Source organism: Anolis carolinensis, unplaced genomic scaffold, assembly GCF_035594765.1.
Source record: "Anolis carolinensis isolate JA03-04 unplaced genomic scaffold, rAnoCar3.1.pri scaffold_7, whole genome shotgun sequence".
In the NCBI taxonomy this organism is placed as follows: Eukaryota; Metazoa; Chordata; class Lepidosauria; order Squamata; family Dactyloidae; genus Anolis; species Anolis carolinensis.
Window position 1 is genome coordinate 22,030,759 of NW_026943818.1, and position 13,763 is coordinate 22,044,521.

The 13,763-nt window shown below is 43.1% G+C and overlaps 1 protein-coding gene across 2 annotated transcripts in view; it reads left to right on the forward strand.

The window, feature by feature from the left end:
- bltp2 (bridge-like lipid transfer protein family member 2) overlaps positions 1–13,763 on the forward strand; it is a 44,605-nt gene that overhangs the window by 24,759 nt on the left and 6,083 nt on the right. For both annotated transcript variants that reach the window (XM_062960290.1, XM_062960291.1), the window contains 15 exons: positions 1,142–1,333; positions 2,628–2,830; positions 2,921–3,039; positions 3,133–3,353; positions 4,260–4,450; positions 4,545–4,644; positions 4,728–4,930; positions 5,799–6,096; positions 7,887–8,044; positions 8,145–8,351; positions 8,442–8,541; positions 10,034–10,216; positions 10,361–10,482; positions 11,691–11,846; positions 11,939–12,060. In XM_062960290.1, coding sequence (XP_062816360.1) covers positions 1,142–1,333; positions 2,628–2,830; positions 2,921–3,039; positions 3,133–3,353; positions 4,260–4,450; positions 4,545–4,644; positions 4,728–4,930; positions 5,799–6,096; positions 7,887–8,044; positions 8,145–8,351; positions 8,442–8,541; positions 10,034–10,216; positions 10,361–10,482; positions 11,691–11,846; positions 11,939–12,060 — 2,575 coding nt within the window. The remainder of the gene's footprint in view (positions 1–1,141; positions 1,334–2,627; positions 2,831–2,920; positions 3,040–3,132; positions 3,354–4,259; positions 4,451–4,544; positions 4,645–4,727; positions 4,931–5,798; positions 6,097–7,886; positions 8,045–8,144; positions 8,352–8,441; positions 8,542–10,033; positions 10,217–10,360; positions 10,483–11,690; positions 11,847–11,938; positions 12,061–13,763) is intronic.

Below are 13,763 nucleotides of genomic sequence, written 5' to 3' on the forward strand. Positions count from 1 at the left end.
TTTTTTATTATTATTAATACATTTATTATTTCACTCTGATATTATTATTGCATTTATTATTTTACTCTATTTATTATTACTTATATTATTTCCTGTATTTATCATTATTATTATTATTATTACATGTATTATTTTACTCTATTATTATTAAAAGGACACATAAGCACATTTACATTGAAGATGAGAATAATGATTTGATCAGAGTTGGACAGTTTTATCTTAAATCTGAGTTTTATGTAAATATTCAAAAACCTTTAACCTACTGATGCCTCCATTAATGTAATTTTATTGGTACTGTATCTACAGTAGAGTCTCACTTATCCAACATAAACAGGCCGGCAGAATGTTGGATAAGTGAATATGTTGGATAATAAGGAGGCATTAAGGAAAAGCCTATTAAACATCAAATTAGGTTATGATTTTACAAATTAAGCACCAAAATATCATGTTTTACAACAAATTTGACAGAAAAAGTAGTTCAGTACACAGTAATGCTGTGTACTAATTACTGTATTTACGAACTTAGCACCAAAATATCATGATTTATTGAAAACATTGACTACAAAAATGCATTGGATAATCCAGAACGTTGGATAAGCGAGTGTTGGATAAGTGAGACTCTACTGTATTTTTATTTCTGAAATTTACCACCCTCAGCTTATACTGGAGTCAGTGTTTTCCCAGGGTGCCTCGGCTTATATTCGGGTCAGATTATACTCGAGTATATACGGTATATCATTTTTTGAGATAATGTTCTTTATATTCTGATTTTCCTGGAAGGGGAAATAGAGAAAACCCGACAGCTTTCTGAATTCCTAAGCCATTGATATTTAGAAATAGGCCTCCTTCAGATCTCTTGAGGCCATATAGTCTCGTAATTGTTCTTAATACTATTTTCACGTGGAATTTCACCCGTGTCACAAATTTGTTGTGATATAGGAGGTTCAGCATCTGCCAATGAGTCCCATTGGTCTTCGGAACTGTAAAGAATCCCGTCATCATCATTAATAATACTGAGTATATGAACACAAACAAACAAAAACACCTTTCCAAGGCTGTCTGGAATTATAATGATTTCAGCTAACGTTGACATTCGCCTGTCTGACACTTGTTTTTTCTTCCCTTTCTTTTTAACCCACAGTACGGATCCGGGACTATCCCCGGTACCTGTTTGAAATCCGGGACTGGCGTCTTTCGGGGCGTCTTGCTGGGGCCGAACAGCGAGGCCAACCTTGTTCCCGCCGGAGACAAATCCTGAAACTCGGGGCTCCGTGGGGTGACGTCTCGGTGGAGAGGAACATGCCGCCGTTGAAGTTCTACCACGACTTCCACTGTGAGTGTTCATCCCCGTTCTGTGTCCTTTTTGGTCGGAGAAGAGTATCATTGCATAGCATTGGGACACTCATTGGGTTGGGAGGGACCCCCAATGGTCATCTAGTCCAGGGGTCCTCAAACTTTGTAAGCCAAGAGCCGGTCCACAATCCTTCAGACTATTGAGGGGCCAGATTATCATTTGAAAAAAAATATAAAAAAATTCCGATGCACACTGCACATGTCTTATTTATAGTGCAAAAACAACAACAACAACAACAATGAAAGAACAATACGATATTTAAAAATAAAAACAATTTTAACCAACATACATTTATCAGGATTTCAATGGGAAGTGTAGTCCTGCTTCTGGCCAATGAGATAGTCAAGTTAATTAGGGTTGTTGTTGTTGTTGTTGTGTGCCTTCAAGTCATTTCAGACTTTGGGCGAGCCTAAGTCTAAAATTTATTTATTAATTATTTATTTATTTACTGCATTTATTTACTACATTTGTATCACACCCTTCTCACCCCAAAGAGTGGCTTACAAATTATATGTACATACAATATATTATATTATTAGCATAGCACAATATTAGCATTAGATATTACTATATTGAACTATACCACTATACTGTAATATTATTAGTAATATTATATGTAATATAGAATATATAATTAATATTATTATATGGTATTATTATTAGTGTTATATTGTACTACATTATAATATTATTATCATTATTATATGTACATACAATATATTATATTATTAGCATAGCACAATATTAGCATTAGATATTACTATATTGAACTATACCACTATACTGTAATATTATTAGTAATATTATATGTAATATAGAATATATAATTAATATTATTATATGGTATTATTATTAGTGTTATATTGTACTACATTATAATATTATTATCATTATTATATGTACATACAATATATTATATTATTAGCATAGCACAATATTAGCATTAGATATTACTATATTGAACTATACCACTATACTGTAATATTATTAGTAATATTATATGTAATATAGAATATATAATTAATATTATTATATGGTATTATTATTAGTGTTATATTGTACTACATTAAAATATTATTATCAATATTATATGTATATACAATATATTATATTATAAAACTGAGGGCGGGGGCCAGGTAAATGACCTCAGAGGGCCGCATCCGGCCCCCAGGCCTTAGTTTGGGGACCCTTAATCTAGTCTGTTAGAAATTGTGGGAGTTGAAGTCCAAAGGTTTGTCCATGCCTGATCTAATTGTGTTATTTTTCGGAGCAGCTGATGTCTACCAGTACACCATTGTGTGGGGTCCCTGCTGGGACCCGGCCTGGACGCTGGTTGGCCAGGCCATTGACCTGCTGACCAAGCCCTCCGAGGACCCCAGCCCGCCCCTGCCCTGGTGGGACAAGAGCCGGTTGCTCCTCCACGGCGACTGGCACATGGACATCGAGCAGGCCAGCCTGCACCAAGTGGCCACCGAGGTGAGGCATCCGGAGCTGGGTGGGTGGATGGATGAAGGTGGCGATCCTTTGGATCCCTTGTCCTACTCTGGCCTTTCCTGACCCTCACAGGACCCTTACAACACCACGGAGAACATGCACTGGGAGTGGAGCCACCTCTCCTTCCATTGGAAGCCTGGGCAGTTTGTCTTCAAGGGGGACCTGGACGTCAATGTCCGGACGGCGTCCAAGTGAGTGGCCGTCTTGGCTGGTGGATTTGGAGAGAGTTGGTTTTCTCTGATTGTTAGAACCAAACATTAACAAATTCTTCCGTTTCTTGTCAGGTACGATGACTGTTGCTTCCTCCACCTGCCCCAGCTCTGCATGACGCTGGACCTCACCTGGCTCTGCCACGGCAACCCCAGCGACCACCACAGCGTGGTCCTCCGATCGCCGGACTTCCTCCCTGAGGTCCCCGTCGGCCAGCAGTACGATTCCTACCGGGCCTTCCGCTCAGAGAACCTCAACCTGGCCATCCGCATGGACTTGACGCGGCCCACTGGGGGTATGTCTCATGGAAAGTCAGTGTTCTGTCAAGCTATTGTCTTTGTATAGGACGTATATGCCTAGCGGGAAGCCATGGCGCCTCAAAGAGAGGTTCTTGAGGATTTTCCTGAATAGTCCTTTGAATCTTTAATGAGATAACAAAGTCTTTATTATTGAACAAATAATAAATCTTCAAGGAGTCAAATAACACTTCAAGGTTTTCTTAATGAACTGTTGACCTTTTCAGTCTTGTCCTCAGAGGACAGACAATTGGCTTTGGATAACTCTGCTTTCTCTATAAGAAGAAAACCCCCTTATAACCTCTCCCAGGCCTAGCTGATGTGGGACCCACTATTGATTCCAAATGCGTCTGGGTATCGAGTGGACCTACCAACCAATGCTTGCAGATGTTTCAGCTGGGGTTCCGTGGATCTGTGGTGCTGTTCCCTCTCCGAGGTTTCTTTGGAAACTTTAGGGCTGTTTCCCTCAGGAGCTGTGAGGCTGAGAGGCTGTGCGCTCTTAGCCAGAACCTTTGGGACCTTTCCCCTGGAATTTCTGTTTCTGATTCCTCGGATGTTCTATATCCTCAGATGTTCTTGAGATATGAAGCTTTTCTACGGGACGAGCTTGTCTACGTCCTATAGCTGAGCTTCCTTAAGTGAGACTGACTTAAAAATGGCTCCTTCCCTCCCAGAGCCCTGAACAAGGGGCGGAACCAAACTTAATGATGATGGACAGGCGGCCTGCCCTATGACTGTAAACATTAGCAGAAAGAAAATAAAGTTGGAGCTTCTGGTACAGCCGTACCAGCACAGTCGGAATTGGTGTTGTGGAACTGATACCGGTTCAGGGACAGTAATCGACTTGTTGCTGCCCATCCGCTTCAGCTCCAGACCCTCCCAACACCTCTCTCTTCTCTCCGCAGATCCCTCGCAGCCTCGCATTCTCCTCTACAGCAGCACCTTGCGCTGGATGCAGAACTTCTGGGCCACCTGGACCAGTGTCACAAGGCCCATCTGCCGTGGCAAGCTCTTCGGCAACCTTAAGCCGGTCAAGAAAAAGCTGGGGCAGCATTACCGCCAGCTGTCCTTCACTGCCCTCTTCCCCAAACTCCAGGTTGGCTCCTCCGCATGGTGATGGAAGAGATAATATATCCCATTATCCCCTCCCAATGACATCAACAGCTCTCATATTTATTTCATTCCCTCAGGTCCACTATTGGGCGTCGTTTGCTCAGCAGCGCGGCATCCAGCTGGAGTGTGGGCAGGGGCACATCTTCACCCGTGGCACACAGCGGCTCATACCCCAAGGTCAGGGCGGTTGGACACCACTAGTGATATTATTAGAGAGGAGTCAACCAAACTAAGTGACCCCCCTCTTTCTCTGTCCACAGCCGGGACGGTCATGCGGCGCCTGATCTCAGAGTGGAGCATCACCGAGATGGTGAGCGACTTGGGCCTGGTGACCGTCCACCTCATGGCCTCCACCTGTGATGAGAACGCTGACCACCGCCTGGACTCCCTGGTCAAGAAGACGCACCTGCTCAGCCTGTCCTCGCTCACCTACCAGCGTCACAGCCTCCGCACGGCCGAGGAGGTGGGCCTTGGGGACCCCAGGGGGGCAGGCAGGGAGGGGGGGATAATGTGCTGTTTTTAACCTATGATGACCCTAGGAGTGTTTAATAGTTTGGAAAGAAAGGTTTCCCATCTGGAGGATAGGGATCGAACTACACACCATCGGTCCTCCATATCTTTGGGGGATTGATTTCAAAACCCCACACAGATGCTGCAACAACCATCTCATTAGATAAAATGGAGATGTACAAACAGCACAGTGCATAAATATCTTTCTCCATCGTGGTCCCTGTGAAATCGCACATATGATTATTTCCTGCACCTGCACAGTCAGTTTCGAATTTCACAGGTGACCACTCAGAGAAACACGGTTACATATAAGCAACCATTACATCTCTGTATATATTGTCCCCTCCTTAAAAAAGGGACAAGGGGGTGTTTTTCAACATTGGATAAAATGATGTGTAGCACACATATCTATCTATCTATATATAAATGTTCTGACCATTTCTGCCTTAAAGTAAACAGTGAAACTAAACACCCAAAACCCACGAAACTTGGCCATAAAAGACATGGTCATCCCCGCTGTGTTTAGACATCAAAAAAACAAGAAAAATAAAATCCTAATTGGAGGGAGAGGAATAAGATATTATATTATATCCGCCCCACAAATGATATAAGGGAGCTTTTTCCATGTTAGATTAAACTGGGAAAGTGCGTACTTTGCAGCCCTCATATGAGGGAGTATTTCCCATTATTAGACAAAATGGCCAAATATGTACAGTACGACCCCGATATATATACATATACCTGCAAAAGGGACCACAGAGGCCTGTTTTTCGCCTGAGGCCCTTTGCAACGCATGGTCACTTTTTCTTTCTCCTGACCAGGAGCTGTCCATCCGTGAGGGGGAGGACGGTTACCACACGCACCAGCTCCAGTTGGTGGACCTGCGGGCCTCCTGGACCACCATCAACCGAGACATCGCCTTCGGCCTCTATGACAGCTACAAGAAGGCGGCTGTCCTCAAGCGCAACCTCTCCACCGAGGCCCTGAAGGGGCTCAAGATCGACCCCCAGGGGCCAGCCAAGAAGGTCAAGAGGGGCGGCTCTGGTGCCCAGCTGCCGGCGCCACTGAGGGTCATCCTGCCCACGGACAACAGCCAGACCGAGCGGAGACCCTCCGGAGGTGAGCAGAGAGCATCTGACACTCATTGGGGATCTTCCCCCCCTCCAGCCTCAAGTATGGTATCCCAACCTTGTATACTCTCAACTCCGTTGTAGAATGCAGGTCATGAAGTGATTTAGTTTCCAAATCACGACCTCCCCGAACTGCTGCAAGTGCAAGCAAAAATTCATCAGAGTCCTTTCAAAACAAAGCATGTTCTTCAACCCATCTATCAGCAAAGTCCAACTGCCAGCATCTGACCTTATCTACACACATTACTCATGGATTCAGGTTTTCATCCAAAATATTCAGCTATCCAAAATATCCAGAGCCTTTAATCTTCACAGTTGCAATAAATACAAACGTATACAAATACAGTAGAGTCTCACTTATCCAAGACTTGCTTATCCAAGGTTCTGGATTATCCAATGCATTTTTGTAGTCAATGTTTTCAATATATCGTGATATTTTGGTGCTAAATTCGTAAATACAGTAATTACTACATAGCATTTCATATTGAACTACTTTTTCTGTCAAATTTGTTGTATAACATGATGTTTTGGTGCTTAATTTGTAAAATCATAACCTAATTTGATGTTTAATAGGCTTTTCCTTAATCCCTCTTTATTATCCAAGATATTCGCTTATCCAAGGTTCTGCCAGCCTGTTTAGCTTGGATAAGTGAGACTCTACTGTATATACAAATGTACAAACAGGATTCGCAGATCCACTTTCCTTGTACAGTAGAGTCTCACTTATCCAAGACTCGCTTATCCAAGGTTCTGGATTATCCAAGGCATTTTTGTAGTCAATGTTTTCAATATATCATGATATTTTGGTGCTAAATTTGTAAATACAGTACAGTAGAGTCTCACTTATCCAAGACTCGCTTATCCAAGGTTCTGGATTATCCAAGGCATTTTTGTAGTCAATGTTTTCAATATATCATGATATTTTGGTGCTAAATTTGTAAATACAGTACAGTAGAGTCTCACTTATCCAAGACTCGCTTATCCAAGGTTCTGGATTATCCAAGGCATTTTTGTAGTCAATGTTTTACATATATCATGATATTTTGGTGCTAAATTCATAAATACAGTAATTACAACATAACATTACTGCATACTGAACTACTTTTTCTGCCAAATTTGTTGTATAACATGATGTTTTGGTGCTTAATTTGTAAAATCATAACCTAATTTGATGTTTAATAGGCTTTTCCTTAATCCCTCCTTACTATCCAAGATATTCGCTTATCCAAGCTTCTGCTGGCCCGTTTAGCTTGGATAAATTTATTTGTGTGTTTTTGTATTTGATATTACTGTATGCTGGTTTTATATCTGTAAGCCGCTCCAAGTCCCTCTGGGGAGATGGTGGCGGGGTACAAAAATAAAATTATTATTATTATTATTATTATTATTATTATTATTATTATTATTATTATTAAGTGAGACTACTGTACTTGCAAACAAACAATCAGAGCCATCAATTAGTCACATACAACATAGACAGATACTCACATTGAGTCACACAGGAGAGAGAAAAATGGATTATTTTAACCTCTTTATATAGCCACCTGCTGATAGGTCATCAGTAAAGGAAACTGGCAGATGCAATCCCTTTGCAGTAACCCTCACGTGGTTATGACTACTATTACTACATTCCCTTTGGTATAGCATCATGACATTCACAGTCATTACCCAGGTGCTATCAGTCAAACACATGTTCATCAAACAGTATTTTCTCTGTGATTACAAATGCTGTGCCATTTCTATCTAAAACACACTGTCCCTAATATCCACCTCTTCCAGGAGCCCATATGCTGCAGAAGCTCATAGAGGAGACCGACAAGTTTGTGGTCTTCACAGAAGAGGAGTCCGGCGTTAGTGAACAGCTCTGCGGGATCGCTGCCTGCCAGACGGATGACATCTTCAACCGGAACTGCCTTATCGAACTGATCAACTGCCAGGTGAGCTCCACCAACCTCGATATTTGCCTTTGGCTCGGCTACCATTAGGTCGGCGCATACGATTGGATTGTTCATGGATCGGAGCCCTCCTTTCCCGCAGATGGTGCTCCGGGGGGCAGAGACAGAGGGTTGCGTGATCGTCTCGGCGGCCAAGGCCCAGTTGCTCCAGTGCCAACACCACCCGGCCTGGTACGGGGACACACTCAAGCAGAAGACATCCTGGACCTGCCTCCTGGATGGCATGCAGTACTTCGCCACCACCGAGAGCGGGCCCTCCGAGCACGAGGACATCCAGCTCTGGCTAGAGGTTGGCGTGGGTCAGAGACGAGGGTGCAGACTCTTCAAACCATCTTCTCTTGCTTCTTAAACTCTTGTTTTCCCTCTCCTTTCTCTGTAGGTGAAGAATATCGAGGAGCACCGGCAGCGGAGCCTGGACTCGGTGCAAGAGCTGATGGAGAGCGGTCAAGCGGTGGGCGGGATGGTCAGCACCACCACAGGTCAGGAGGCAGAGTTGAGAAGGCAGGGTCCCGGGGGCATGGAGCCAAGCACCTATCTCAGGGGTCTTCAAAAAATAATATCTGAAAAATATGCACCACAATAAAGGTTCAAAACATAGAACACAATATGTATATTAGAGCATCATATACATAATAATGTTAACAATAATACAAATAATAATACAACTGTTGATCAAATTCTGTCAGCTGTAGTGACACACAGTCGTAACTTACAGAGTATAAAGATTTATAGACTGCAATCATCCAGATTTGCTACACAGAGCAGTTTTCAGTATAAAACATATCAAACATATATCAACAAGACTCCAACTAAAGCTTGTTAGCGACACAGTATGTGTACATTCAGTCTCTTCAAAATGGCATGTAATATGCTGTAAAACTAAATATAGCAATGTACAAATCAATTCGTTCAAACCTGGCTTGGAGTCAAAACAAATCAAAGTCTCTGTAGTCTTGGAGTAGTTCTATAGGACTCCTTAGGATGTAAATGCAGTCAATTAGCCATAGCTTCAGTTTGTAACAAATGTTGCAGTCATTTACAGTTCCCAGCCAGGAAGCCCGGTCAAATAGATGTTATTTTAGAGTGGCTGGCTGTGAGCCGATGTAAGCTGTTTACATAAGCCGTTCACTACTGGTTCCCAGGTTTACTTTTTATACTCTGTAAGTTACGACTGTGTGCCACTACAGCTGACAGAATTTGATCATCAGTTGTATTATTATTTGTATTATTGTTAACATTATTATGTATATGATGCTCTAATATACATATTGTGTTCTATGTTTTGAATCTTTATTGTGGTCCATATTTTTCAGATATTGTTTAGAATAGACAGCTGTGTTTAGTTATTATTATATATCGTCTTCAAAAAATATAGCCTGTGGGCCAGATGCAGCCCCCCAAGATCATTTATCTGGCCCGGGCCCTAAACTTTAGACTTAGGGTCATCTGAAAGCCCCGGTGGCGAAGTGTGTTAAAGCACTGAGCTGCTGAACTTGCAGACCGAAAGGTCCCAGGTTGAAATCCCAGGAGCGGAGTGAGTGCCCGTTGTTAGCTCCAGCTTCTGCCAGTTCGAAAACATGCCAATGTGAGTAGATCAATAGGGAAGGTAATGGCGCTCCATGCAGTTATGCCTATGGCTACATGACCTTGGAGGTGTCTACGGACAACGCCGGTTCTTCGGCTTAGAAATGGAGATGAGCACCAACCCCCAGAATCAGACATGACTGGACTTAACGTCAGGGGAAACCTTTACTTTTACCTAAATCTGAAATGGCTTGAAGGCACACAACAACAACAACAATCATAATTAACTTGACTCTCCCATCAGCCAAAAGCAGGTTCACACTTTTGATAGAAATACTGGTACTGGGTGGCCCTCCCGGATTGCCTCCCCTCCCTCCCCCCGGCTCTCCAGTGATCTGGCAATTCCAGTCCTGACCCTGCTTGTTGCTCCATATCGACTCTTCCCAGACTGGAACCAGCCCCACGAAGTCCAGCCCACGCAGCAGGTCCAGCGCATCATCTCCCGCTGCAACTGCCGCATGTACTACATCAGCTACAGCCACGACATCAACCCAGAGCTGGCCTCGCAGATCAAGCCGCCTGAGGTGCCCCTCCACCCAGAGAAGGACGACCTGCTCAAGAAACGGGAAGGTAATGAACGGGACCCGGCGGGACACAGCCATTACCAGGACGGAAAGCTCTTCTCCCTTTAGTCCCTCCTCTCCCAAGTTATCTCAGGAACTGGATTTTTTTAAAAATTGTAACTCCCAGAATCCCACATTTTTCATTCTCCAGGTGCCGTGGACACTTTCACCCTTATCCACCACGACTTGGAGATCTCCACCAACCCGGCACAGTACGCCATGATCCTGGACATCGTCAACAACCTACTCCTCCACGTCGAGCCCAAGCGCAAGGTGATCCGAGTCCGAGACGCATTTCTCTATGCAGTTTATGAGGTGGAGGCTAGGCATTCCTTTCCAGCACCAGAAAAGTGGAATTTGTTTCTGATATTATTATTGGCCATCCAGTCCAACCCCCTTCTGCCTGGCAGGGAAAGTGCAATCCAAACCCTCCTGATAGATGGCCAGAGATGGAGACTCCCAAGGCGTGTGTTCCAGCTCTGACCATCGGGAATCATAGAATCGTAGAGTTGGAAGAGACCTCACGGGTCATCCAGTCCAACCTCCTCACTTCTGTGTGAACCCACTGCCACTTGAGTTCAGCCTCTGGCTCAGAAAGCTTCAACAGGAAGCCAGCAATCAGTCAAAACAATAGCCTCTCAAAACAATAGCAGAGCAGCAGCCTCAGAAAAGAGTCAAGCACATGGCTTACTAATGCAATCTCAGAAAAGAGTCAAGGACACGGCTTCCTAATGCAGTCTCAGAAAAGAGTCAAGCACACGGCTTCCTAATGCAGTCTCAGAAAAGAGTCAAGCACACGGCTTCCTAATGCAGTCTCAGAAAAGAGTCAAGCACACGGCTTCCTAATGCAGTCTCAGAAAAGAGTCAAGCACACAGCTTCCTCATGCAGTCTCAGAAAAGAGTCAAGCACACGGCTTCCTCATGCAGTCTCAGAAAAGAGTCAACCACACAGCTTCCTCATGCAGTCTCAGAAAAGAGTCAAGCACACGGCTTCCTAATGCAGTCTCAGAAAAGAGTCAAGCACACGGCTTCCTAATGCAGTCTCAGAAAAGAGTCAAGCACACGGCTTCCTAATGCAGTCTCAGAAAAGAGTCAAGCACACGGCTTCCTCATGCAGTCTCAGAAAAGAGTCAACCACACAGCTTCCTCATGCAGTCTCAGAAAAGAGTCAAGCACACGGCTTCCTAATGCAGTCTCAGAAAAGAGTCAAGCACACGGCTTCCTAATGCAGTCTCAGAAAAGAGTCAAGCACACAGCTTCCTCATGCAGTCTCAGAAAAGAGTCAAGCACACAGCTTCCTAATGCAATCTCAGAAAAGAGTCAAGCACACAGCTTCCTAATGCAGTCTCAGAAAAGAGTCAAGCACACGGCTTCCTAATGCAGTCTCAGAAAAGAGTCAAGCACACAGCTTCCCAATGCAATCTAAGAAAAGAAGCTTTTCCTAATGTTGTCCTCCATAACCTATGGCTTTCTCCTTGCAGGAGCACAGCGAAAAGAAGCAGCGCGTCCGCTTCCAGCTGGAAATCTCCAGCAACCCCGAGGAGCAGCGCAGCAGCATCCTCCACCTTCAGGAAGCCGTCCGGCAACACGTGGCCCAGATCCGGCTCCTGGAAAAGCAGATGTACTCCGTCCTGAAGGTGGGTGCGGCCTTCAGGGATGACGGGGTCTCGCCCTAGCCTTTTGGATAGTTTCCCTCTTTCCGCACGCCTTGACCACTTTTTCTCCCCAGTCCCTGCAGGATGATGGCCGGAATGAAGCTTTGCTTGACCACAACCAGCGGTTGCAGCAACAGCTGAGTCGGGAGAAGTCCGAACTGCAGCAGGAGAGCGAGGAATTGAACATCCTTATCAGGTAACTGGCAATGATTTAAGCCTCCATGGATTTCGGTATCCATATGGTTTCTTCCAACCAAAATCCAGCTTCTTTATTTATTTATTATTTATTTATTTACTAGATTTATATCCCGCTCTTCTCATCCCGAAGGGGACTCAGAGCGGCTTACAAATTACATTCACATACAATACAATATATTATTAGCGTAGCACAATATAAGCATTAAATTACTATATTGTACTATATCATTATATTTATTTATTTATTTATTTATTTCATTAATTTATAGCCCGACCTTCTCACCCGAGAGGACTCAGGGCGGCTTACAAGTGGCAATTTATTTATTTATTTATTTATTTACAGGGGGCTCAGGGCGGATCACATTACACATATAGGCAAACATTCAATGCCTTTTTAACATAGAACAAAGACAAGACAAACATAGGCTCCGAGCGGGCCTCGAACTCATGACCTTCTGGTCAGAGTGATTCATTGCAGCTGGCTTGCTCTCCAGCCTGCGCCACAGCCGCATGTACAGCCTAATTGATGCCGTTACACCGTTATACAATGAACTAAAAAGTTAAAACAGTTAAAAAGTCATAAAATATAATATACAAAGTTTAAAACAATGCAAAGTGCTTATGCCATTCATCCACCAGACCTTATACAAGAGCCTTAATTCAGACCGCGTCGAAGCCAACACATACTTATTCTTCAAATGCCTGCGTACATAACCAGGTCTTCAGTTTTTTTTCTGAACCTCTGAAGGGATGGAGCCTGCCAAATGTCACTGGGGACATTACATTTAATATATAATATATAATTAATATTATTATATTATATTATTAGTAGTATAATATTGTATTCTAATACTAGTTGTGCCCGGCCACGCGTTGCTGTGGCAAAGTGGTGGTGGTATTGGTTAAAAATTGTTGTGTAATTTTTATTTGATGTTATTTGCATTTTTTTAATTAATTTTATTGTAAGTTATATTTTTATTTATTATATTTTATTATTTTCTTGTATTATTTTTAGTTATTTTCGGTTATTATGATATTTTACTGTATCATTTTTTAGTGTTTTTTATTATTTTTAATTGGGTTGCTAGGAGACCAAGTTGGAGGAGCTTAGCCTTCTAACTGGCAGCAATTGGATAAAAGCAATTATTCCTCTCTCTCTAATTAGGACTTTATTTTTCTTTTCTTTTTGTTGTATCAACCTAGAGGTGTGGATGATGGGTTGTATTGTCAAATTTCGAGGTTGGAGGGCCTGTAGTTTTGTTGTTTTGTGGGTCGCCGTGATGCCATCACTCTTTTATATATATAGACTAGCTGTGCCCGGCCACGTGTTGCTGTGGCGTTTTCTGGTGGTGTTGGTGAGACTTGTTGAAGTAGTGGTGGTATTGAATGTCTGTTGTATGGTTGTCTTTATGTTTAGTATGCACACTGAAGTAGATTATATGGCAGTGTGGAGTCAAGATAATCCAGTTCAAAGCAGATAATATAAGATTCTAAATGAGTTATATAGCTGTGTGGAAGGGCTTTGAGTCTACACTGCCATATAATCCAGTTAAAATCTGATAATCTGTGGAAGAGGCCTAAGTGAGGCCTAACTGTGCCTGTCCCCTGGGCTGAGTAGATTGCTAGGAGACCAAGTGGGCGGAGCTTAGCCTTCTAACTGGCAGCCATTGGATAAAAACTATTATTCCTCTCCCTGTAATT